This window comes from Podarcis cretensis, assembly GCF_951804945.1.
Source record: "Podarcis cretensis genome assembly, chromosome: 3".
NCBI classification, from domain to species: Eukaryota; Metazoa; Chordata; class Lepidosauria; order Squamata; family Lacertidae; genus Podarcis; species Podarcis cretensis.
In genome coordinates, this window is record NC_137172.1 from 61,144,738 (window position 1) to 61,172,031 (window position 27,294).

Sequence of the window (27,294 nt, forward strand, 5' to 3'; positions counted from 1 at the left end):
CATATTCAGCTGAAGCTAATTACACTTTGGAAATCTTAATGTCAGACAGATAACTCAGCTAATAAAAAAATATTTTTAAAGGCAGCAAATACTGAAAAGTAAAAATTGCATATAAGCTTACCAAAAGTGTATTGCACCAATCTTCCGTCCAAGTTCGGACTCTACTCCATCCAGCATTAAGAACACAGAGCTTTTCCTCCAAAGTCGTCTCACTGCCTTCCACTAAAGTTTGAAGTACAGCGCTACTCTCTGTTACACTGTTAAGATCAACCTTCTTCCTTTCCAGTTCTCTCAGCACATTCTAAAAGGCAACAGAAACTATTAACAGAACCAAATTCTTCATGATTGCAAAGTCAAAGATGGCATCAGATGCATTCATAGCATATGACCATGTTTCTAATTTGACCACCTTGCCTTTTCATATCATGTAAGGCACTTACCAGCCAACTGCATATATGCCCAAATGAACACGGGGTATTCTAATATTGACAACAATATTTGCACTCATTGTAGAATTTTCATAGAAGTTCTAGCAGCATGAAAATTCTCCTTCAATAAAAGGCAAATGAAGCATTGTGAAGTTATTGGGACCATTTGACAGTTTTGCATTTCTGTGATCATACAGACTAATGGACAGGGCTGACCCAGCCATGAGGCAAGGTGAGGTGACCATCTCAGGTAGCAGGATCCACAGGGGTAACAGATCCCAATGTACATATTTATTCCCCCACTCTGCCCTTGTTCCTAATATCAATCTTCTTCATCATCATCATAATAACAATAATTTATTATTTATACCCTGCCCATCTGGCTGGGTTTCCCCAGCCACTCTGGGTGGCTTCCAACAGAACACTAAAATACAATAACCTATTAAACATTAAAAGCTTCCATAAACAGGGCTGCCTCCAGATGTCTTCTAAAAGTTTGGTAGTTGTTTTTTTTCTTTGACATCTGGTGGGAGGGCGTTCCACAGGGCGGGTGCCACTACCGAGAAGGCCCTCTGCCTGGTTCCCTGTAACTTGGCTTCTTGTAGCGAGGGAACCGCCAGAAGGCCCTCGGCACTGGACCTCAGTGTCCGAGCAGAACGATGGAGGTGGAGACGCTCCTTCAAGTATACTGGACTGAGGCCGTTTAGGGCTTTAAAGGTCAGCACCAACACTTTGAATTGTGCTCGGAAACGTACTGGGAGCCAGTGTAGGTCTTTCAAGACCGGTGTTATATAGTCTAGTGGGAAGAGGGATGTCATTTTGTGGTTTGTCTCAGGTACCAAAATGTCTTGGGCAGCCCCTGCTACCTGAAATTATCTACTGTTGGGAAATGAAGTTGTAATTTTTAAGACAACTTATATCTTCCTCTTGCCTTTATCAAATTTGATTTTATTAGATTCTGCCATTTATTTTATTATGCAATTACTCCATGTTCCAGTTCCATTTGTTATTTCATAAAGTTTCTTGTTCTGCATGTGGGGAACTATATATCTATCTGTTATGGAGCAATTCAAACTACTTTTTGTCTGCATGTGTGCATGTACTTTTCATGAAGTGGAGGGAACCTTATGTAATTCTTCCCACTATAATATACATTTTTGTATAATGGTATGTGTGTAAGCACTTGTTAATTAATAAAGTAGTGCCTTTTCTCTAAATCGCTGTGGAGCACAGAGCATATTGCAACATTTCAAATACATTACACTGAAACATTTAAATACTACTAATCATATTGAAGTATGTTGTATACAGATAGTAAAAAGGTCCTCAGATCACAATTATTTATAGCCATTTTAACATAAGAAGGATTTGTGCAGTTTCCTTGCACGACAAGAAATTATACTGTTCCATTTTTAACATCAATCCTCAGAACACAATACTCCTCCTTGTAGGCTAATGACTTTTTGCACTCAATTAGGCAAATAATTGACTAACCATGACATTCTCTAAAATAGCAATCAATAATTAAAACAAGCAATTAAATTCAAAAAGCCAAGAACTGTATTACGTTATAGAAAACGAAACACACTGGTGAGCCTTGGATCTAATACGCCTTTTTTTGGCTGGCACAATTCAGCTTTTTGAGAAAACGATTTTTTAAAAAATGTCTATAATAAGGCAATCAAATTTAAAAGATAGTTTAAGGTTTTAAATTATCCATGCCAGCTTGGGAAAAAGCAGTAAAGGAAGCATCGACACAATATATGCTTAAATATATGCTCAGAACTAAGTACTGGGGAGAAATTTGGAACAAAGTATGATATTTGTGTAGTTAGCTACTTGGTTGATTTTTTAAATAGGTAAAAAATGTATCTTTATATAGCTATTTTAACCACTTTAATCCATCACTGAGGAGATTTATCATGTAACAGATAGCAAATATTAAGTGTTGCTGCTGTGGAATTATAGAGATTAGCTCCTCCAACACAGTTTTGTATAGTTGTTACAGATCTAATAGCTAATTCTTCAACATTTTAAATTATTTTCTTTGAGCAACAGCCAACAAAAAGGCTTATATTACTAACTCTAACTTATCCTAGAAGAACAGAGGTGAAGATAGGGGTTGGCAAAAACAGCACCCAACGAGAACACAGGCCCAGGTGGAGTGCAAAAAATCACTTTTCAGACTATGAAGTGTATGGTGTATATGTGTGTGGTGCCACACCTCCGCTGTTGCAGCAAGATCAAATGCAGAAGCTTCCCATCCTTCTCGCACCGTGGCAAAAGTTTGGGGGGGGCGGGGTGTCAATTGCCAGGGGCAGAAGAGACCCTTGGTACACCTCTGAGAACAGAGGATAAACGCTACTCATTCACAATAATCATGTACCATATGCAATGTGGTTTTTTTGTGTGTTTTTTTGTTTTTGGAATCTAATGCTGGAAGAAAATGCCTAAGATTTTCCTATTTATAATCAGCAATGCATAGTTGACCACCACTTGCATAGCAGAAAATTCTACTTGAAAAACATGCATCAATTTTTCTTCATCAGCTTAATGTAAACCAGGAAAAAGTTGCACTATGGACTAAGTATTGAACCAGAGAAAAGCAGCACAACAATTCCTTCTAGTGCAACAAGACTTTCCACCTTTCCTTCCCCTAGCCCCCAGCTCTCTGGTGCCCTCCCCAAATTTGCTCTGGATGGTCCAGAGACCACCATCCCCCACAAGAACAGCAGGGGCAACAGATAGTTCAATCAGGCAAGCTGAACATGTGGGAGGGATGAGGACAGATTGTTCCATCAGGGAAACAGAGAAGGAGAAAAACCATTAAATAAATTATTTGGAAGCACTATGAGCCTTGCAGCTGGGTTGCTATTGACACTACAGCAAAAATTAAGGGAACAGTAGCTTCACAAGTGAACTAGAGGGACAGAATTAAGTTGGTGATTCTACATAGTCTGGAAATTTCTAGCGCTTATATAATTTGTTTAATTTATATACAAGGCTTCAAGATAGGCTACTCATTAGAAAGTGCATTTTTGTTAACAGTTGCTCCAAAGATGAAATAGAAACAATTGTCTCTGTTTTGTTTTTGTTTTTAAATCACAAAGGAATACAAAGGAGTAAGGACAAGATACAGTTTTTCTTACTTTAGCCCATGCGATTTCAGTGTCCAGATCAGTGAGCAAACTCTCTGAGGTGGACTTGTGCACTAACTCAGCCTCCGTAGCCTCTAGCCATTTCGACAAGGAAAGAGAGACTTCCTTGAGCTTACATGACAGCTGCAATGCCTGCTCCAAATCTTGCTTCCCTTCAGTGACCTGCATAAGAAACCCAGCATGTAAAAACAGAGATAAGGAGTTCTGCTTCTTCAATAAGAAATACGTAGCAGTGAAAGTAATTGGCAACATCCAGGTGGTATTTTTATTAAAGGTCATACTAAGAAAAAAGAAAAAAGGGATCCAGAGGGGATCCTGGAAATTACAGGCTGCTTAGCACAGGAAAACTGGTGGAAAGTATAGGTAAGGTAAAAGTAAAGGACCCCTGGACGGTTAAGTCCAGTCAAAGGCGACTATGGGGTTGCGGTGCTCATCTCGCTTTCAGGCCAAGGGAGCTGGTGTTTGTCCACAGACAGCTTTCCAGGTCATGTGGCCAGCATGACTAAACAGCTTCTGGCACAAAGGGACACCGTGACAGAAACCAGAGCGCATGGAAATGCCATTTACCTTCCTGCCGCAGTGGCACCTATTTATCTACTTGCACTGGCATGCTTTCAAACTGCTAGGTAGACAGGAGCTGGGACAGAGCAATGGGAGCTCACCTCATCGTGCGGATTCGAACTGCCAACCTTCCGGTCGGCAAACCCAAGAGGCTCAGTGGTTTAGACCACAGTGCCACCCGCGTCCCTAGTTTAATGTCCCTGCTTAGCTTAATGTCTGGCACAGGAAAACTGGTGGAAAGTATATTTAAACATAAACTAACCAATCCTATAGAACAGCAAGCTTGGCTGAAGCAGAGCTGAAGTAGGCTTCTGCAACAGCAAATTTTGTCTCACTAATCTATTAAGAGTTCTTTGAGAGTGTCAACAAAGCATATAGAAAGAGGTGATCCAGCTTGCTAGACAGATCATCCAAGGTGGCTTACAATTTAGATTATACATCACAATGAGGTACTAAAGAACAGACAGTTCAGAGAGAGAGCAGAACTAAAACATTTGAAGATGCAGTGTGCAAAGTTAAAACAATCCAAAAGCCTTAAAAAATAAAACACACTGACCATTTATATAAAAACAAAAAGAAGGAAGCCAGTCATGATTTCCCAAGGAAGAGCTTTTTACAATCTTAAAACCATTACACAAAAGACCCTATATGTGTCCCAAGCAACAGTACCTCTGAAGGCAAATATCAAAGAGCAATGGTCATAAGGGTGGTCAGATTCATGTGGCAGAAGACTGTCCTCAAATAGCCTGGCCCCAAAGCCCAAAAGCAGCACACAACTCTTACCTGTGCACCCAGATCATTGTATAGAAATTTCAATGCTGTCAGTTGTTCATCCATGCTCTTAGGGTTATCTGTTTGTTGTTTCTGTACAATTTGCCTTCCTGTTTTGATTACAGTTTCCACTTCAAGCTTTACTTCACTGAGAGTCTTGTAGAGTTTCTAGAACCAGAATGAATTACACATTTGTTACCGTTTCATGTCTCAAGGCTTGTCTGTTTCTGTTTCCAAATAATGGTTAAACTTGTTCATGTCATATTACTTCTTGAAAGCAGGTCAAACATAACAATGCATCAATTCAAACATCCTGGCCATAACAAATGTTTCATTCAAAGTTTTAAGAAATAGCTGTTTGGGGTTTTTTGCTTTAATGCTAAATATGACAAAGATAAAATTATGTTATTTTCTCTGCATCAAATTTGTCTCTAAGTACCATTAAAGTGAAAAGTTAAGTAAGCTTCCCTTAGAACTATTTTGATAATATGAAAGGGTTACGTTCTTTTGATAATTCTATCTAGGTATAAGAACCAAATCTCTTAAAAAGAATTGTTCCTTTTATCCAAGCTTTCCACCAAATCTGTGGATATGCTTCTATAGAAGGATATCTTTGGTAGGAGTCTTTATTTCAGTTGAGACACAGAAGCAAAGTATCTTAAATCTTCATGACCTCATGGAAATAATATGGAGGGAGAGGAAAGTAGGAAAGTGCAGCCAAAATTCTACATTACCATGCACTTATCGAAGTGAGACTGAATTACATCTGGGTCAATATCCTTCACATCCAAGACATGGAGCTCAGCCTTTACACTATCCAGAACCCGTTTACAATCCAGCATACGTTGCTCAAAGTTCGCTGGTTTTTGGAAAAGCTGATACTTTGTGGATACCTCCCGCAGTTTCCTCTGTTTATAAAAGAAGGCAACAATATCAAACTGTGACCAGAAAGAAAACACCCCCAAGAGGTTTCAACAACCCTCCTGCTCCATCTCATTGCTTAGACCATGCAGCACGTCTTCCAGATACCTATCCAAGTCTTGTACAGTCTTGAGCCTAGCACGGGATGCTTGTCCTTATCTTCAAAGGACTCCAGATTCTCAGGCCCTTATCACATCTCTCAGCTCTTAAACCTCAATACATCTCTACCTGTGACTGTCACTCCTCCAGCTATCCAAGGTCTCCTGCTCCCTCAAATGATTTCATCCTTTCTCCCACTATGATGAGAAATACCTCTTACTTATGTCTAATATGACCCACAGGAAGCTGCCTTATACTGAATTAGTTGTCTACAAAGACTTACTGTCAGTTCCCTAGTTCCCATGCTAGGAGTCTAGCCTGGCAAGCCATGGGAAGTGGCCCATCAGTTTCCCACCAGCCCGGGCTTATCACCAAGTCTCAAAGGTATTGTGCTCAGTGTTCAGGATAAAAACCCTTTGCCTATTCTTTAGAAATTGTTCCAAGCTAATTTGGTTTTATGTAGACTTATTGTGTAATTTAAAATGTAATATGCTGTATGCAGGCTAGTCCTGTCCAGGGTCAGGCTTTAGTAATATGGCACTCTGAGCAAGGACAAAATTTGGCACACACTCCCAACTTTGAGTAGGTACCCATATAAATATAGGTATGATTATGATGATGCACCCTCTTAGCTCTGTGCCCTGTGGAGAATAACTGCCCACACCACCCTAAATCCAGCACTGCCAGTGCTTTACACTCAGAAGCTATATGTATTGTACACTGATTCGTGTTGTACATGAATAAAGTGTGTAGCCTTCACCCATAAGTGCGCTTACCACCCCCGAATCACAAAGAAAGCTGCCTTTTGTCAGAAGACATCCTGCATACGAATTCTGAAATAATTCATGCTTTATTTCTACAACTAGCAGTGTCAACCTCCCGTTTTATTTTTGGAGCTGTTCCAATGACAACAAATGTATTGAAATTGAAAGTCAGATCAACAGATAATTTAAACTTCTAAGACACCCTTCATCCACTGGATCTTAGGGTGATTTTCTAATGATTAATAGAACAATTAATATTGAAAAGCAGCATCCACACAAATCAAAGACGCACAATAAATTTATAAAGCAACAAAATTATTTATCTATTAAACTTCTGCAAATCAAATTCAAGGAGCAGGACTCATGTTTATCATCCACAGGTGCCCTCTTCATTTTTTACTTATGCGGTCAGTTACACTCAGTCCTGGTCACTGGCAAATGCTTGTGATATTTACCTGCAAGGCATCCAATTGAGACCCACTACGAGGAGATCTGCATTCTGGGGAGGCTGGCATCAACGACCGCACGTTCTTTCTTAGCTCTTCCAAGGTGGATTCATGAGCAGCAATTTCAGTTTGGATTTTCTGCCAAGTCGTTATTGGAAAGGCAAAAAACAGTACATGGCAGATATCAGCCTTACTAGCAATAAATCACACCACAGAAGTCTATTATGAGTGCTACAGTGTCAACATCAGTCATGCTGGCTTTGATGATAGGCTCCTTCTTTCAAAGTCATTAGCCCTATTACAGCAGGTACTCCAATGTGTCCGCCTACACACACATACACAGCTAAATTATACGGCACAGATTCCTTTCAAGAAGCAATCTATCATCATCCTACACCCAAAAATCCTGCGTGGCAACAAAAGTCTACTGAAAATACCTGTGCCTCCTGTGGCATTTGGAAGGCATCTATTCTGTCGGTCAAGTATGAGGTTAGCTGCCTATCCAGATCCTTCAAGCTCTCTTGTAGGACTTGCAACATGTGCTCGGTTTCCCGCATTGTCTGAAGCTGCTGTTCCAAGCAAATCTGTCTGCTCACTGCCTGAATTTTGAAGCAAAAGAGTAAGTTGCACAGCATGATTACTTTTGAATTTGCACACAGAAAAATATGAATATTAAATAAAATGAGAACTGCAATTTTGCTTTCTTGCTGACAAGGGCTGCAATTTAAGCACTGAATTTTTCAAGATTATGAACCACTCCTAACGGAAGAGCACTTAATTCAGAAATTCTTAACATGGGAAGCCCAAACGAAGATGTACATGATTATGTTCCCCCATCAGCATCATTCATCTCAACATACACAAGAATGGCATGGTTGGAGGCACAGCTTAAACTCTCTAGGGATTTGTATCAATCATTTCCTACTATAACATGTTTATAAAGGCTGCCAACATGGATGGCTTTTCCCCAGAGAAAACCCACTCCATACAGCTGAACCAGAACAAATGGCAAATGGGTTTTCCGTGGATTGACGTTTGCTCCAAGTCAGCAGTAAAGAGCGGATTTTCCAAAGGAAAGTGGTAGGACAAACAGAAAACCGCTTGGACCTGTGCCTAGTGTCTAAGCATAGTGTGGACAAGCCCAAATCCATTAAGAAAAAGGTGATCAATGGATACTCGTGATGACGGATGTGTGTACCACCTCCGGTACAGTGGTACCTCAGTTTACGAACTTAATCCATTCCAGAAGTCAGTTCTTAAACCGAAACTGTTCTTAAACCGAGGTGCGCTTTCCCTAATGAGGCCTCCCACCGCCAGTGCCCTTCCACCATTTGGCTTCCATTCTTAGACCGAGGTAAAGTTCACAAACCGAAACACTACTACCGGTTTTGCAGAGTTCATAAAGCGAAAAGGGCTGTTCTTAAACCGATGTACCACTGTATAATTGGTGTGCCTTTGAATGCCAGTTGCCACAAAACACAAGAGAAGAGACTACTATTACACTAATGTCCTGCTTGTGGGCTATCCATAGGCATCTGGTTGGCCTGAGAAAACAGGATGCTAGACTAGAGGAGTGCTTGATTTGATCCAGCAGGGTTTTTCTTATGTTCTTTTCATTGTTGGTCTTAGAACATTACTGCTGAAATTCAATTTATTCAGCGCTCTCTCTCTCTCTCTCCTCTTAGGCAAGATCCCTTGGGTCTTAAACATTCCTAATGCTTTCACAATCACACACTTCAAAGGTCAGGGAGCAGGTCGCACTCAAAAACAGAGGTTAAGTGGTTCTTTTAAAACCACTTGGCCGTATCAGTCATCAGAACAGATGTGAGTGAATAGAGTAAGGTAATATGCAATGGAAATGTGATCAGAACTGAAAGCTGCTGCAAAGGGAGTCCCTTGCTCAAAAGAATAGCTGTGGCTCCACCAAGATAGTATAAATTCACTGTATGGCAGTATAACTAATAGCTGAGACAAGTGTTCCTATAAGTAGAACTCCATTTGCTGTGCACACCCACTAGAAGAGGGGCAAGGTCATTTTTGCAGAAACCCGTATCCTCTGAAAAGCTGCAGGGGAGGTTGGATGGGAACTGCAGATAGAAGAGGGAAGTGGCAAAATCACCCCCTCTTCCTCCAGCGAGACTCTTCAGCGAGACTCAATGTATTCCATGAACAGAGGGAGTCCCTCCCTCAAAAAGTAGAAGGGACCTTTTGGATCCAACCCTGTGTTACACATTGCTGGTAGGATCCTGCTAATCTCTAAAATGAATCTGAGTCACCAATCCAGATCTTAATCTGTTTTGTGATTTTCAGAATTAATCTAGTTAGCCGTTAATACACTTCAACTAATATTCTGCTAATATTGCCAACAAAGGTTCGTATAGTTAAAGCCATGGTCTTCCCAGTAGTGATGTATGGAAGTGAAAGCTGGACCATAAAGAAGGCTGATCGCCGAAGAATAGATGCTTTTGAATTATGGTGCTGGAGGAGACTCTTGAGAGTCCCATGGACTGCAAGAAGATCAAACTTATCCATTCTGAAGGAAATCAGCCCTGAGTGCTCACTGGAAGGACAGATCGTGAAGCTGAGGCTCCAATACTTTGGTCACCTCATGAGAAGAGAAGACTCCCTGGAAAAGACCCTGATGTTGGGAAAGATTGAGGGCACAAGGAGAAGGGGGTGACAGAGGACGAGATGGTTGGACAGTGTTCTCGAAGCTACCAGCATGAGTTTGACCAAACTGCGGGAGGCAGTGGAAGACAGGAGTGCCTGGTGTGCTCTGGTCCATGGGGTCACGAAGAGTCAGACACGACTAAATGACTAAACAACAACAACAAATATTCCGCTTACAGAAAGGTTTTATTCCCTTTTGCACAAAAGCTTATAGGAACATTCTCACAGTCTTTTTATTCCTTGCTTTGCATCTTACTTATGATGGCAAAAACATTAGTTTACATATTGCCTTTTACTGATTTTATAGAAGCATGGAAGGAGTCTATTTATAAATCAACAATATCATCTTTTGTTCTGCCCTGCACAGTGGGTTGTGACCCACCAACCTAAATGCAGCCAACCAGTCTGAATGTTGGCTAATCAGGGGCTTAGCAAGGCTTCAATTTTTGCTGTGTGTCTGACAGCTGCCAAACACCTGGAAGGCCACAATGGATGATTTGTGCATTATTTGGCTTGGTGGGTAGCAAGTTGTACAGGTCTGATCTTGATACTGGGTGCCAAAGATTGCTGTCAGCTTGCGATGGCTATTTAAAGCTTTGTTACATACTAAGCATAGAGGCACTAGTGAAAACAAATTATCCATCTTACTAAAAATACAAATTCTTACCACATGACTTAATTCTTCATAGCGGGCATTGAAAGCTTCCAATTTTTCACTGATGATTTCATCAAGGATCCCTCCATCAATCAACGTTTGGCCAAGTTCCCGAATTTGAGTCCGGTTATCAGTTGGATGGCGTAGGACAGATTCCAATGACTAACAAGAATTGTGTTGTTAGTTTAAAAAAACAACAACAATGCATCACAACAATGCAACAAAAACTAGTATAGGTAACTCAAATCTTAAATTTATTTTACTTGCACGATCACAGCTTTGGGTGGGGAATAAACAAACAAACGGAGAGCAGAGGAAACCCGCCCTCAATTTATTTCCCAGCCCCCCACCCGTGCACAGCTACAGTCGCAGACTTACTTGACTTTGTGAAGGTAGTGCACTACCTTGTGCCTCCTCGCCAAAATCCAGCACCTCGCTTACTGGCTTTGGGAAGGTGGTGGAAGGGCTCTGAGAGCCTGACAAAGCCCTTGCGCCTCCTTCCCAAAGCCAGGCAAGCATTTACATGTTTGTGTGTGGACCCCCAGAACCAAATCCTCACATAAAATGTGAGTTACCTGTATCTGAAAGCATGTGGAAACAATTATTTTAACCTGCCTGCCGAACACCAAACACATCTCATGGAAGTGCACTGAGTAGCTCCAGGACAACAACCAACAAGGTTCTGCTTCTGCCAAACTGACCTGCAGCAATGATTGGACCTGAAGCAGATCCTTCTCAGCTGATCTCAAGCTATGGGGAGTTTTGCCCTGAAATATCCAGGACCCAAGGCATTTAAGACAAAGTGAGAACTCATAATTTTGCCCAGAAACACACCTGTAACCCGTTACGTTGTCTGAGCACCAGTGTTTGAACATCATGCTGATGCACACCTGACAGCACTTGTTAACCTGTACCCTGCTAGGCCTGCAGAACCAGCAATTTTAGCAAACACACATAAGAGCAGCCATGATGGATGAAAATGTAGACGCCTGTCATTTCTGTGCAAGCAGCACTGAATGTTTTGCTAGATTTTGCTAACTGCTGTGTGAGACTGGCATCCTGGATGTTGCTAAGATTAAAAGGAAATGTCACACTGTCAACATAATGTTACCTGCATAAAGAATACAATATCCATGGAGTCAAAACAAAGGTGAAAGCCAGTGCTAAAGTGTGTCAAAGGTGACTTAAGTGAAGAACTGCTGAAGAAGCAGGGGTCCCAGATGCACAATTCCACTTCCCAGATAGATTATAGTCTTTGTCCTTCATGGGTCCACTCATGTGGTTAAATTAATTGAAAAGAGGAAAACTCCCATCCTCTTGGCCCAGTTTCCAATCAACATAAAAAGTGTACGGAGAATCATTTTTGCTCCTTTTCACTGCTAGCTGCTACCCGCTGTCTAACTCTGCTTCACATGCTTTCACACAGCTGAAGCTCAAAAGATCCTGCCATATCAGCCCGGATTTGTAACAACGAACTTTAGTCCAACCTGCTAGTATGCTTGGGAACTTAGAAAATCTGTTTCAAAATTAGAGGAAGTTAGGAGGAGTCCATATTAATTATTTGATTATTTTGTCAGTGCAGTCACCAAGACTTGCATATGCAATTTATATCACATTACTTTAAGTTGCTTTATTTTCACAAACTTCATAATTATTTAAGTTACTTGGTTATCTTAAAATTGTATAACAACATTAAGCTTTGTACACAAATAAGCCAATTGATTTGTTTCACTTGCAATCTTGAGCTTTTATCACTGGTCATGCTTTACGCTTTGTCTCACTGGGTTGCTGCTGAGCAAGCCCTGATTGAGAGGATGCAATGAGCACTGGCGTATTGGACTGGCATACACTAGTGTTGATTGGATCCCCAAATTCGGCCAGTTGTAGTTTCCACACCATCTTTATGGACAGCCACTCATAAAGCACTTTGCAACTGTCTAATCTAGGTGTCACTGTAGCATGGATTATAGAGTTCAGGTCACTGTCCTCCAACTGAAAAAAGGTACACTAGTTAATTAAGGCAATTACTGAGATTTAAAGCACTTTTGGAAGAATTAACCCCAAATGACATCTGTATCAATAAATAAAACCAAATATACAATAGCTTAACTATTATAAAGTTTTGGCGGAACTGTTTATTCATTACCAATTCAATTATATGCTGTAATGTAGCAGAAAAATATTGTTCTAATAAATAAATTAAAAGTCCACATGCATTTTCTGCATTTTCCTTGATCATACATGAATTGATGGAATGCCTACCATACCTCAAGGGCTTCATTGACAGCATCCACTTTATCTGGCAAGTTTTCAGTGCTTTTCATCCTTTCCTCCAAAGTATTCAGCCAGGCTGTTTCTAGATCCAGATAGTGGAGCAGCTCAATCCAGCAAGACCAGACTTCCTGAAGGTGATGGGATTTCATTAAAAAAACACACAACTAAATTACATTTCAGAGACAAATCCCTATTCAATCTAGAGAGGCACATATTTCTCAAGTTTCAACTGGCACTGTAAACAGAGTTAGTTGTCAACCGGCAAGACCTTCATTAACCTCTGCATACACTCCACAAATTCTTTAGCAACAAGGCCTGGCAAACCACTCTGAAATATAGCATGTCCTATCCGGGCCCAAGTTTCACCACCTATCCCATCTTTTGCTACACCTCAAACGCATACAGTTCCACTGGAAAGTGGGAGAGCTATGAGATAAACCAAGGGATCTTGCTCTGTACCAATACCCACATCATTACAGTATAATCTCTCTAAATAAAATTTTGACATGCTCTGTCAGCTTAGCAAATGAAGATACAAAGGAATATTCTGCCCATGTACAGTACATAGTTGCTTTGTTTCTCCTTTGGAGATAGCCATGATTAAACCAACAAATCTCTAAGAATAGTTTTCCAATTTCATCCAAACCAGGAAACCATGAATACAGTATGATCTTAAACCATTCACTTAAGGTGAGATATGATTTTCCAAAGCAAGCCAGTGTCTCTCTATGGGACAACTAGAGCAGGCTTCCTCAAACTCGGCCCAACAGATGTTTTTGGCCTACAACTCCCATGATCCCTAGCTAGCAGGACCAGTGGTCAGGGATGATGGGAATTGTAGTCTGGAGGGCTGAGGTTGAGGAAGCCTGAACTTAAGCATGTGTAGAGAAGTATTATCTGAAATGCTTTGCAGATGTACACATGGTCACATCTGACCTTAAGTATCATTTAATATAGAAATTATGGTCACATTAAAATAAAAGTTTTCATGTTTTCTAGTTTTCTAGTTTTCTGGTTCTTCGGCTTTTCATTGATGTACTAGCATTTCCTATTGCCCAATACATCACAGACATATGAAACATTTCTGCTGAGGTTAGATTATTCGGCAATACCTCCAAAGTGTGGCATTTCCCCCGGATTCTGTTGCAGAGTAGCTGGTAATTCTCCAATACATGGTTAAGCTCAGTTGTTAAGTCCTGACCACCAGATGGCAGTTTAGCAGCTAACATCTTAATGTTGTCTTTCAGAATTTTCACCCGCACTTCTTTCTGTAGCACATCCTCTTTTGCTCTCTGCCCAAAGAAAGTGATTGCTGATCAAATGGTTACTGACAAAGACAATTACAAAGTCTTAGTCTTAGTCTTTAGTATACAAGTGGAGGTTTCTACTCATTCAATTTTTTTCAATATTTCATTATAGAAGCTGGCAGGAACAGAACCATTGTGCTCCATGAAGTTTCACTTGACACTCTGTTGTATTATTTATCACATCATGCTGTCATGTTCATCATGCTGTCAAATGACATGATTTCTAACACAACAAAGACTCTTGTAGCACCTGAAATAATTTATTATTGCATGAGATTTCATAATGTGCAAAGACGTTTCTTTGAACATGATCTATCTTTCATAGCCAGACTATTGCCATTTCAATTCATTAATATTTTTACCAAAACAGTGTTGCAGAAATTGCAAAAACAACACTATAGAAAAATCCTTTACATTCATAACATTTTTAAGCAATTCAATAAAACATTTCCCAGGTGAGTAGCCACATAAAATATGTTTGTTAGGGTGGTCCTCCCATCTCATGTCTATTTCCAATTCTGTCACAGAGCTGAAATGCCAACATGACACTGAAATTAAAAATATCTGACAAAAAACTAAATCATGACACAAGTTTGGATGAAAGGGTGGTGATAGAAAAAGGAAAATGCACCTACTTACAGTGAATCCTATGCCCCTTCTCAGTTTGAGTGTGCAAAGTTCCCCCATCAAATCTGCTAACTCTGTATTCAGTTCTGCACTCTGAAAACATATAGTTTCAACCCCTTCTGTCCCTAATCCCGCTACATAGCAAGATCTACAACTTCTGCTTCTGCCAGCCCCTAAAACTCCAGCAATAGTCCCAGACCATTAGGCCAAGATAAGCAAATAGTGCCAGACTAAGGAAGATCCACTTCTCACAATTACATAGGATCTCCTCCACCCCCACTGATTAGTTCCAGTATTTCATAATTCATATCCCGTTCTCCCTTCCAAAAAAGGTTTGGACACAGAGGTTCACAGCTCATTTTTTTCATTTTGTTTCATTTTCACAAAGCCTTATAAAAAATCATTTCCTGAAACCTAAGCTACTTTCCAACATCACACCACACCCATTTCTATTATTCACTCAGCGTTTTCTAAAGCTAACATTAAAAAAAAGTAAATTCAAAAACTCACAAAAGCAATTCAAAAAAGGAATTTCTTGTTTAATAATGGATAATATGCACATAAACTTAGAGACCCACATAACCTTTCGCACAATCACATTTTCTCACCTTCATTTCATCCACAGCATTTTCCAGCTCATCTGGACTCTTGTATTCAAAATCTCTCTCCAAATATTCTTCTTCGGTCTGAGTCATCCATTCTTGCATCTCTGTCAAATCCTTTTTGAGGTTTACAGCTTTTTCTTGACTTTCGGATAATTGATTTTTCTGACTAATGATCTAGCAGTTCAACCAAAAACACACAGAGAGGTAAAAGCTATCTGCATCATTTGAAGAGAGTCTCAGCACTGATTCAATGTAAAGTATAAATATCAGAGGATTGAAAGTTTCAGCAGCTCACTTCTAAAGTAATTATTGCATTATAAAATATCTGGCAAATACTGTTACTATGGTTACAAGAAAAGATCTTTCATCACAGCTTACTAAAACTGACAGATGTAATAGAATACTATTCTGCTTATTTTTAGCTATAGAATGTTTGCTATAGTTTTAAGTTCTATAATAACGAATCCATGGTTGAACATCCCTCAAACAGGATGTTTATTGGAGTGAATCAACACCACAATTTACTGTTACATGTGCTTAGGTTTCTGTTACTTCAGGCAAACACACACATTATATACATATTAAATGGACAGGAGGTTCCAATGCAAATCTTATCCAGAATGAATATGTGCCCACTGGTACTGCCTAGACTGAAGGATGCCAAGCACTAGTTGAAATGTCTGGCCTTTTAAGGGATGGCTTCCTAAAATATAATAAAAATAGGAGTAAGAAATACCTATCTGGGTAAATTAAACTTCAGATTCCACAAACACAATTTAAAGTGTTGTCTAATGGGGCAAGAAATAAAATGAGCATTCAACCAGCACAAGCAGCAGACCTGATCTGTCATATTTTTGCTAGTCACAGACTCTTCTTTTTCTTTTGGTCTGGCAGAAAACATGGGCAGGCAAGACCTAAAAGGTCTCAGTGGTTGGAAAAGGTGACACAGATTTATTAGATACCAAAAAACAGGCAGTCTAGCTGAAACATTATGCTGTACAAAGTTACAAACAAGATGATTTACTTTGGTGTTTATTGATCCCATGGCCCTCAAGCATTTGTCCAGCAGCAAAACCAAGAAGAGAAAGGATATAAAATAGTTCTGTTAGAAAGATGAACCCCACCCCTACCCCCTCCTCTAAGGAAGTTTACTGTGAAGGAAATCTTGGGCCTGTGGCCACACTGTGGCCACGAATACCCCACCCAGAGAGGCCTTGCCAAGCCATTGCATTACTATTTGTCAAAAGATGACTTGCCTATGGTGCCTTTGGAAATGGTCGGCGTTTGGCATTCTGTTACATAATATAATGCTTACAGTGCTGAATACATACATTATAAGCAACCATTACAATAATCCTGGAAGATAAATCACTATTCTTATCCCGCGTGGTGGTGTTGAGGCCAAGGGACAGAATGACTCGCTAGGTCTACCTAAAGTTCATATCTAAGATAAGATTTGAACAGGGTGTCATTCCAGATCACAGCTTGCACTCTAACCTTCTTTTGCTAAACCAGTAGTAGACAGCAGTCTCATGGTTTCACTGCCAAACAGTTAACAGAGTTTCAATGTTTTAGGGTGGACTGTTGCCTGTTAATGTTTATTAACTTACCTAAGTACACTTATACCCTGCATCTCTTCCATAATGGAGCTCAAGGCAGTGCTTGTGAGATTCTCAGATGATCTCTCATCCAGGCACTGATCAGACCCAGACATTGTGTTTTAATATACATGTTAAATATATTATTTATATGGCTACCAAGTCTGTTATTTCAATGTATACAGGAAAGCTAATACTATGAATACAGAGTGACGAACAAGACAATGCAAATAAAGAGTAATGCTGTCAGTGACTAACCTGCTTGCTGAGTCTCTCCCATTGTGACTGGACATCTGTCAGCTTAGATTTCACCCAGGCATTAACTGGCTGGCCTCTTAAAGCAGAGTCTATTTCTTTCATCTCTTTTAAGGACAACTCAATCTTCTCCATTTCAGTAACAAACAGCTGATCACAAGAGAGAAAACACTTTAACAACCACTTTTCAGGATGCAGGCAGAAATGTTGTCCATTTCCGAAGGCATTGTGCAAATATTTCTGATTCTGTTTTTTATAACTCCTAAATTACTCCACATGCAAAATTATTTTAAAATAAATATTCAGTTGCATACTTTCATCTGAGTCTGAAAATGGATCCAATCCAGAGAGCTTCTTCAGGTGTGTGAGGGTTTGTATTCAACTACAGGGAATTCTTTTCTCTGAATAGCTTTGAGCAGCTGCTGCCCACACACAAATATTACATTACAAATGGCTTGTGAAAATCTCAACTTGCAAAGAAAATGTGTGTCATATATTATGATGGGCTGTTGATGTCATGGAGTTTCCTGAGCAGTTATCTGGATTTTGCCCATTGTCTCTTTCTATTCAGGAATGGTCTCACAGTCAAGACTCAAAAGGGTATTGAGGGTAATCTGGCTTTGTCCCTACTACCTATAGTGATAAATTCAGTCAACTACAAACCTTACAGCTACTAGGCTGGTTACTGTATTTTTCGTCCCATAGGACGCACCGGCTCATAGGATGCACCTAGTTTTTTGGTCGGGGAATCGAAACCAGGTCGGGGAACAGTGGGATGGCGGCGCTGCACCTCCCCGCTGTCCCCCCAACTTGTGGGGCTGCCCGATGTCTGCCCGAAGCGCGGGGTGCTCTACTTCAGCGCTCCCCGCGCTCCGTGCAGCAGGCTGCAGATGTCTTCCCGAAGCGCCGGGCGCTCTGCTTTCAGCGCGCCCCGCGCTCCGGGAAGCAGGCTGCTATCCGCAGCCTAGGGAGCCCTGCGGGAACTCCCGTGGGCTCCCCAGGCTTGCTGATAGCTTCCTGAAGCCTGGAGAACGAGAGGGGTTGGTGCGCACCGACCCCTCTCGCTCTCCAAGCTTCAGCGAAAGCCTGCATTCACCCCATAGGATGCACACAGATTTCCCCTTCATTTTTGAAGGGGGAAAAGTGCGTCCTATAGGGCAAAAAATACGGTAATATGCAAAGAACTGTGCAACAGTCCCTGTGCCCAAAAGAGGCTTCTTTGATCTTATGCTTCTTGAATAGCAGCCCCATATGCCAGATGGCAACCCACTTTTGGAAGCAAGTAAACTCTAAACAAGCTTGGAATATGTGGGCCTGGTCTTCTATTCAAAAGGAGGATATGATCAAATATCATGACAGGCACACCCAAGCACACAGGTAAGGCAGATTTTCGGAAGCCAGTTATAATATATAATCATATACTATGGAGGGTACTGACCTCACACTTCGATTTAACCGTACTGAAATACCTCTATATTTTAGGGGAAGTGTGCCCGTACTTTTGTGTTTTTGAATGCATGGCGCAATTCAAATAATCTCAGCACAATTGCACTTTTCTCCCAATCCCCCTATGACCAATGTTGTTTTTATTCCAACAGCATCTCCATATGGTCAAAGCTCCAGCTAATTTATAGGCTACTCTGAAGATTTCATCATCAGATCTTGCAGGATTACACACTACCTATCTCTCTGTTAAAAATCTTCATTTTAAAAAAAGAAGTGAGACAGTTCTAGTATTCCTATTTATATTGTAATACTGAACAAGCTGCCAAATTTTTAAAACGAGGTTCCACAACTGCATTTTAGTACCATGGTATCAGGGAACAAAGGAATGCAAAACACACTTTTGTGTTGCTTTATCCTTTTTTTGAGAGAGAGGTTTTTATGAAATGCACTATATAATGCTTTGAAGTAGCCAAAGAATAACAGAGGTAAATAAGCAACTCTGTTCTACATTAGCAGGGCTTACCATGCATTGATCAAGCTGTCTCTGAAGGCCTTCAGGATCCCTTTGGATCGCTTGCTCTTTCATTAAGAAGTCTTTTACACCATCCAGCCACTTCTGAACCAGTTTTGAATCAGTCTGAACAGAACATAAAAAAGTTAAGAAATGTAATTAACTGTTTTAACCTATTTGTCTTCCAGATTGGAAAACCCCAAATACAATAGTAATCCCCACTTGCTTGGTCCCCCCCCCCATTGTCAGGCTCATGTAAAGATTTGCTAAGCAAAAACCCAATTATAGACTAACTAATAATCCAAATTCTGGACAAATGGCACCAACACTGGAGGAAGAGAAATAAAAACACACAAAGAAGCCTGGCGGATCAGACCAAAGGCCCATCCAGTTCAGCATCCTTTTCTCATAGCGACCAACCAGATGCCTATGAAAGTCCACAAGCAGGACCTGAGAGCAACACTGCTCCCCCCAATCTGTGATTTCTAGCAACTGGCACTCAGAAGCATACTGACTCCGTTAAGTGGGGGTAAAACATAGCAGCTCACTCAAATCTTCTGTACAAGCATAGAACATGGGTTTGAAGGGTTTGAGGCATTTTGAAAATAAGCAATAAGCAACTGGCTTGTGAGATAAAAGCATAATTTCATACTGTCGCAAAATCTGAGTTGTAAACATAGCTCCTTCTGCCATGAACACAGACTTTGCTTGCAGAAGCACAAAATTGGTAGATTGCCTCCTCCCCCTTCTGTCAGCAGGATCCTTCACTGAATCAAAAACCTTCCATTGACAGAAGGAGCCCTTTTGTTCACAGGAGGTGAAATTAGGATCCAACCCAATAATTACATTTCACCACAACTGCCAACAGCAGCAATAATGCACTATTAATGGAATGGTGCTTAGAGAACTACAACAAAAAAGAGAACTCACTGCCCCAAGAGCCTAACACTTCATACAAAAGATGAGCTTTGGAATTTCAGTGATATGAAAGAGGCATGGTGTCATGGTATTCTAATAAGGAGTTCAAGAGAAGGGAGACATGACAAAGTAATTTTAGTGCAGGGTGGTTGAACACACAGCCCAAGAGCTGCATGTGTCCCTTGGGGCCCTTTTTGGTGGTCCTCAGCATTTCATGCCTCCTCTGCAGCCCTTGCACTGCCTTTCCAATGTTGTCACTGGGCTTTGAGAAAGAGGTGTGAGGACAGGGTCCTAGAGTCCTCCTGCCTCCTTTCCAAAACCTAGTTAGCATTTTCCCAGCTTTGGGAAGGAGGTGGGAGAACTCTAGGGCTCTGACAGAACGTTGTGCCTCCTTCCCAAAGCCAGGTACCTCACCTATCCAGCTTTGGGAGGACAGCACCAGGTCTGGGGCCCGTCAAATTTTGACCTTCTCTTCCCCCTTCTACAAGACAAGACACTGAGGAGCCCAAGGGTTCAATGTCAAATTACTCTTGCCGCCCACTTGGTATGGAAATACAAGTGGGCACAAAAGGAAGCAGAGAGGTTGGTACCAAAGAAAATAGAGACGGCAGGGACTCTGACCAGAATATTGGATAGGTGATGCCACTGTGAATGGATATATAAGAAAAGGAGGGATAGGTTCAATATGTCTGAGACCAAACATGAGTTTAATGAAGAACTCAAGGAGAAATGCATATGCACAAATGGAGATACAGGACTGGATAAAGGTGGAAGCTCTAAGGTAGAGAGCTGGGCAGCATTATATAGGAAATGCTGAAATCCATGTGATTTGAGGTGACCACAGAAACCAAGAATGCAGGGAAACAGAAGACCAGGGGACTCCAAACATCCCTGAGGGTCTACAAGGGAGAAAGTTAAGAGAGAGCAAATCCCTGAAAGAGTAGGAAAAGAAACAGTTGAGAGCAGGTACAGGTTTAGGTTGTGAAGGGAATAAAGTAGAAAAGAGGATAGTTAATTGTATCAAAAGGCAACAAAGAAGTCAAGAAGGATGTGAACAGGCTAGAGAGCCTTGAATTCAGCAGAGTTGGGTTGGGAATTAAATTCTGTTCTATTTACATCAACTATATGATCAGCCTCAGTGGTTTTAGAAATATCTCTACCAGAATTCAGTTATGCTTCTCATTTTTATTCTTTGCTGATTGTGCATATATATTGCCATCTTAATGGATACTTGTTCTAGGTATTCATCAAAGTACCTATTGTGCTCTGCATCTTGATACAGAGGGATAATTTATGTCCAGATTCTTGGCATTTTTTGTTCTACCTCCAGCTTCTGGCATTTTTTCAGCTGACTTGATTTGCTTGTGAAGAAAAGTTTCCAAAACAGGGAGCACACACAGTAGTTCCAAGGGTATTCACTACAGGCCAATAGAGATACACTCTAGCCTGTAGAACTGAGCAGTAAATATTCTTCAGCCAAAATACTATTTATATATTGCCTAACATTGACAAGGCATTTTATGTACCTAAAGCAGACATCTTATGGCCAAGGATTTCTCATGATCCCTTTGATCATTTTCCCTCCTGACTTCTAGCTGCCACATCTCCACTGTCATTATCCCTCCTCTCCACTATAGTGAACCCAACCTTCTCCTTTAGCTCCAACAGAGTCACTATGTCCCCCTGTCCCCAAACCTCCAAAAATGATTTCTTGCCCCATCTGCACCTATTAATACCATCAGATATCTATGGAGCAACTTGCCTTTAGTCTCCCAAAACAATGGTGGTGCTGATGCTGGGTTCCCCTGCCCACAGTGGGTCACTCTGACAGGTGAGTGGGTGCCAGTCACTGTTCAACTCATTTGATGTCATTATGATGTCAGATGACACACAACTTGAATTCAAATAGTGCTACAAAGGAAAATTCAAGCCCACCAAGTAAGCCTTGAAGTCAGCACCACTCAGCTGATTGGTGTTGACATCAAGCTCTCTTTTTGGTAGTGGGTCATTTGCACCAGTGATTCTTGATGAGGTTTCAGTGGACCTGAATTCTGAGTCTATCAGTCGATCTGTGCAGACTTTGAGCCCTACTTTTGGCAGGGGTCATCTGTATGAGGAAGCTCTATTGAGAACTCCCTAGTGCAGCAAATTCCAGCAGGCTTGAAGTAGCATCTGTTAGAACATCAAGCTCTGCTTTCAGCAGGGGTTGGCTGTGCAAGAGAGTTTTCAATGGATAGCTCTGTTCCAATGTCATCCCAGTAGGCTCGGCTGGCTGGCAGTCAACCTCCCTTGACAAGTAACAATCAAGAGTATGCTGGCAGGCACATCTCTGTCTGCCCCACACTTGATGTCAGATATGACATGAGGAGTGGGAGAGGTGGGCATGATTTTGAGGAAGTGGCCTTGGCCTTGCAGACCAAATTGGGATCTGTGCCAGGCCTAATCAGGCCTGTGTGCCAGAGGTTCTCCATGTCCATCATAAAACATGCCACTTCCTTTTCCTGTCCTGACATTCCTCAATTTTTGCTTCTGGCCCCATGCAACTTATCTTCCATCTCCCTCACCAAAACCACTATTTTCTCATTACAAAACCTAAAGGTACTGATTTCATTCCTTCCCCCCGACTTTTCAACTTTGTTTAATACTTCATTAGATCCTTCTTTTGATACTCATCTATTTGTATACTTTCCATATCCACTGACATCACCAACATCCACCCAGCTGACCAGGCACAAAGCTTTGGCTTTATCTGATTCCCCCCTGCCCATTGCTTTGCACATTCAGTCTGTTGCCAAGCATTGCTCTAATGAGTGAACAATGTGAAAATGCAGCCCTTCCTTTCTGGTCCATTTGTTCTTTCATTACAACAATGTGAAAATATAGCCCTTGCTCTCTGGCTCATGCTCAAATCTAGCCCACTATTCACCTCTCTTGTTAATCTGACCATGTGGCACATCCGTCCTTCAGAAGACAGATTATGCTCATAAATATTCCAAAGAAAACAAACCAGAATAAGGTAACAAGTCAAGGTCCATTTTTGGCAATTACCGGTAACTTATAGTTAGAAACAAAAATTCTACAATTTAGCATTAACATTAACTTTAGCATGAGTCAATGCAAGTATTTTTTTTCCTGTTCTAAAGCCACTAACATCTTGTGGTTTAGTTCAGAATATTGTGGGCTCAGACAACATTTTCCATAATCAAAAGGCATAAACCCTGTGATCCCAACCCCCTTCAAAGGGGAACTTCCAAAAGAGTTTGTATTCCTTTTCTCCTAGATTTACTTTGAGGTCCTAATTTAGTGGTATTCTGTCCTGTTAGCAGGATGACTGACCCACACAATCGTGGTCATATATTTACCTCAAATATTCTCAATTTGGAAATAATTTCTTCCAGTAGGTGAATGTCTTTAGAAACCTTCATATTTAACTTGTCCCTGTATCCCTGCAAACACTTGAATTCTTGCTTGTAGAGCTTTGATTTTTCAGAAGAAATATGCTTCTCTAAGACTTGTGTGTCTGCAGCAAGTTTATCAACCACACTTTTCTGATTTTCCAGAGTTTCACAGATCGTCTGCAGGGAAAGGATTAAACAGAAATACATTTCAGTTTTGCACACGGCAGCAATTCCATGTTCTGTGCAAAATATATTATCTTTAACTGTACATATTACAACACTACAAAGAAAATATAGCAATGGATGTGGCCTTTGTGTCACCCAACAATATTTTCTCATGCCAAAATAGGTTTTGGGTGAATATAATTTCCAGAGCCACAAGGATTTTTTTTCATGTGAATTCATTCAAAAGTCCTAATGTTTCTGTTGATACTTTAGGACAACAGTACATAAAATGAGGCTCCTAGGACCTCCAGCTTGCATGTCCAGCTGCTTCTACTACAACTCACAGGATAGTTGTTCTAGAGAAAAGTGAGGCAAAAGGTTTTCTGAAACAAATCTATTTATGGGTGGTGAATCCGTTAACTGCTGACCTGATCAAGTGATTTTCTATGCCCCACCCCCAACCAAAAAACATGGCAGCAGTGAGGAAGAAATCCATAAACAGCTCTGAAATTGCACAAATATCTACTGGAGAAAGGAAGTACAGAAAAAGAAGCAAGCAGGCCGCAGTTCCCCCTCCTGCCTCTTACCAGCTGGCACAGCATATCAATTGGCATGGCAAAGAAGAAATTGGCTCTCCTCCTGCAAGAAGGCATAATTTGCAGCCCTAATTCCCTACCATTGCATCCAACTGGCCAGCAATACATATCGAAGGGTGGGGTGAGCAAAAAGGATCAAACCTCCTTCTTTAGGCAGATTCACATGATTTGTAACCCAGGGAATGGGTCACAATCCATCAAGTTTGAAAACTTTGGTGTCAGGAAGATATTTCAGCTGGCTACCCATGTGGGTCTCCCTGAGTAGCTAATATGGGCGGAGTGGGGGCATTAGTACCATTTCTTCCACATTGGTCTTTGTAAATGCATGGATGCGATGCTATTTTAGGAAAGTTGTGTCCAGTTTTGTGGAACCTATTGTTGTCTAGTTCTTTCTTTCCCTCCCATATGCCCTGCAAGGATATGGGAAGTCTGATTGACTGCTTGGCAAAACAGCTTAGCTAACACTCGCTATTTTGCCTGAAACTATAGAAAAGGAAGCACGCATATTTTGAATGCATCACTCACATTAGGCCTGTGTTTTTCATACATCCACAACTATTTATACAACACAACACATGTTGCTTGTCACACCTATCTTACTGAGTAGCAGTTTTCACATATAAGCCTGTCAAAACTGTGCTAGAAGTCTAATTCTTCTCCGCACCCACCCCCCAATGGTACACACCAATGTTAGTCAGCTTAATTTAAAATGCAATGGCATAAAAAAGCCAAGCTGACTAAAGACAGCTGCGTCTGAGTTTGAATTTGCTGAAGTGAAAAAATGGAACATACCTTTGTCTGCTGCAAGGCTCTCTCAACTTTACTAAAGTCATTCACTGTATTCATGACAGATTGTGCCTTGCTTTCCAAATCATTCAGCTCACCCTTCAGTTTTTTCAAAGCCTCCAAATAGTCCTTAGAAGGCTGGCTTTCCAATTCTACTTTCAAAATAAAAACGTAATGGATATGAATATTTTTTATTTATTTTTTAAAAAAGCCATACAGGGCAATTCAACATTCAGTCAGCAGAAGCATTTCATCTTGCCCTAAAGAATGATATCCTCTCTCCTCCCACCAAATACTGTTCTTGGGGCTCTCCAAACCACCAGAGCTGATTTGCGAGGAGAAAGAGCACCTCACTAACACACCAGAGTTGTGTTGGCTGTGTTCAGGAGTAAAAGCAAGCCAAAAAATCTTGGCTTAAAACACAATATTGTGTGTGAGATGTATGCAGGTGCACACAGTCCAATTTGGCCCACTTTGCATCTCTCTTCATGTGACCTGGTTAAAAAAAACCTCAAGAAGGGGTTAAGCTTAAGATTATGTCTGAATCAGGCATTGTGATTTGTTAGGATTGTGATTTGTTTCTCCCTAACAAGTTAAGATCACTAGTCAGTCTTAACGGTTTGTTTCTGACGTATGAACCCTAGCTCATTAGGGGAAAACAAGCAACAATCCCAAAACCTGGGCATAACACTAAACTATCACCTTCCTGGTTTTATCTGCTTGCATAAAGCGAGGCCACAGCAGGAGTAATTGGGCTGCTTGCACCAGCACATACACCTTATGATTAATCAAGTCAGATTCTTGGGTTTATTGCTACATGTGAACATGGCCACCATATCATTTTTGCCTTATTTAAAATAAAAGTTCTCCTCTTGACTGCATATGTGGGGTTGGCAGAGGTTCATCTAATGGAAATTATGCTGCAAAACAGGACAGAGACCCAACTCCCCTAGAAATGTTGCAAGGAACACTGCCAGTTGTACATGGAAGCCACTGAACATTTGGCTGGATGTGCTGCTTAAGTCACATCTATAATTACCACAAGAGTGACTTCGGATACTGATAATCCCTTCTTTTTATGAGGGAAGGCTAACACATTTGAGGATTAATGACAATTAAAGGGACACATCATATAGGCTTATAAAAATATCCATGCTGTGGAGTAAGAGATAGAATTTTCATCTGTCTCTCACAGACTCAAGAGTCATCCAGTTGAATTGACACAAAGCAGATACAGGATATACAAAATAACCTACTTCTCTGCACAATGCAAAATTAATTTATGGAATTCAGTTCACTGCCACAAGATGCTATATCCATAGCTCAGGTGGCTGGGAAATGGCTTTAGGGAAATTCACAGAGAGGTGTTGCACAAATGGCTATTAGTCATGATAGCTATATAGAATCTCCATGTTCAGAGGCGATAAATACTCAAGAACTCCATTTGCAAAAGTGGGTTGACCCAGCAGGGCCCTTATTATTATATATCAAGCATTAATCTTTTTGTCCTAAACCTCAATTGCCCTCCTGTATGTTTCTCTTTTATTCCATCAAATGCTGCAGGCTATAGCATTTACCTCAAGCATATTCTGACCTATATGTTCTGAACCAAGAAACTCCTACAATACTGTAAAAGCTCAGGTTATGCAGGAAACCAAAAGAAGAAAGCAAGGATATATATATGATTATAAGAATCAATCACACTATCCAGTAAGTTTACCCTTTTTTTGGAAATTCTGGAGAAACATGATAAAAACATCAAGGTTAGTTTGAATAATGACAGTTTTCCTTTACATTAAACTACATATCTTTAAATCCCTAATTATGGAGTACAGCACTACGGTTAAGTTTTTTTAAAAAAATAATAATTAAAAAAAGCTTTAGGCAGCAATTGATAAATAACTGATTTTGCATTGTATTTCTGTGTTTGAAAACTGAAGGACAATGGCACAACATTGCACTTCTGAACTAACACTATGTTAAATAATAATATTTATATAATTCTTTTTGCTACTGCATTTCTCTGTTGAGGTGCTTCGGTTAAAAAATAAAAAAAGAACCAAATGATTATTCACCACAATATGGATGAAACTGTAATCCCTTTATTGTAGACCAGGAACAAAGCATTAATAGCCTGGCAGAAGCATAACTTGGCAGGAATAGACCAAAGGAGTTCGCAAACTATTCTGCCACAATAGTACCTGAGCACATTTTTCTTAAAATACTATGGAATCTTCATTTTACTCCATTACAAATATACAGTTATTACCTTGTGGATATAAAATCAAAACTGCATAAAAAATTAAACATCAAACTGACACCAGTTGCCTGTGTA

The 27,294-nt window shown here is 40.6% G+C and overlaps 1 protein-coding gene across 3 annotated transcripts in view; it reads right to left on the bottom strand.

Moving 5' to 3' along the window:
• The window catches only part of UTRN (utrophin), a gene marked incomplete at its 3' end in the record, with an annotated part of 328,497 nt that overhangs the window by 223,398 nt on the left and 77,805 nt on the right, over positions 1-27,294 (bottom strand). For all 3 annotated transcript variants that reach the window (XM_079970879.1, XM_079970880.1, XM_079970881.1), the window contains exons 22-35: positions 24,966-25,111; positions 23,377-23,589; positions 19,109-19,222; positions 17,143-17,289; positions 15,290-15,460; positions 13,860-14,039; positions 12,741-12,875; positions 10,486-10,635; positions 7,586-7,747; positions 7,158-7,286; positions 5,653-5,826; positions 4,931-5,086; positions 3,578-3,748; positions 122-301 (exon numbers count right to left, since the gene is read on the bottom strand). In XM_079970879.1, the coding sequence (XP_079827005.1) occupies positions 122-301; positions 3,578-3,748; positions 4,931-5,086; positions 5,653-5,826; positions 7,158-7,286; positions 7,586-7,747; positions 10,486-10,635; positions 12,741-12,875; positions 13,860-14,039; positions 15,290-15,460; positions 17,143-17,289; positions 19,109-19,222; positions 23,377-23,589; positions 24,966-25,111 (2,228 nt within the window). The remainder of the gene's footprint in view (positions 1-121; positions 302-3,577; positions 3,749-4,930; positions 5,087-5,652; positions 5,827-7,157; positions 7,287-7,585; positions 7,748-10,485; positions 10,636-12,740; positions 12,876-13,859; positions 14,040-15,289; positions 15,461-17,142; positions 17,290-19,108; positions 19,223-23,376; positions 23,590-24,965; positions 25,112-27,294) is intronic.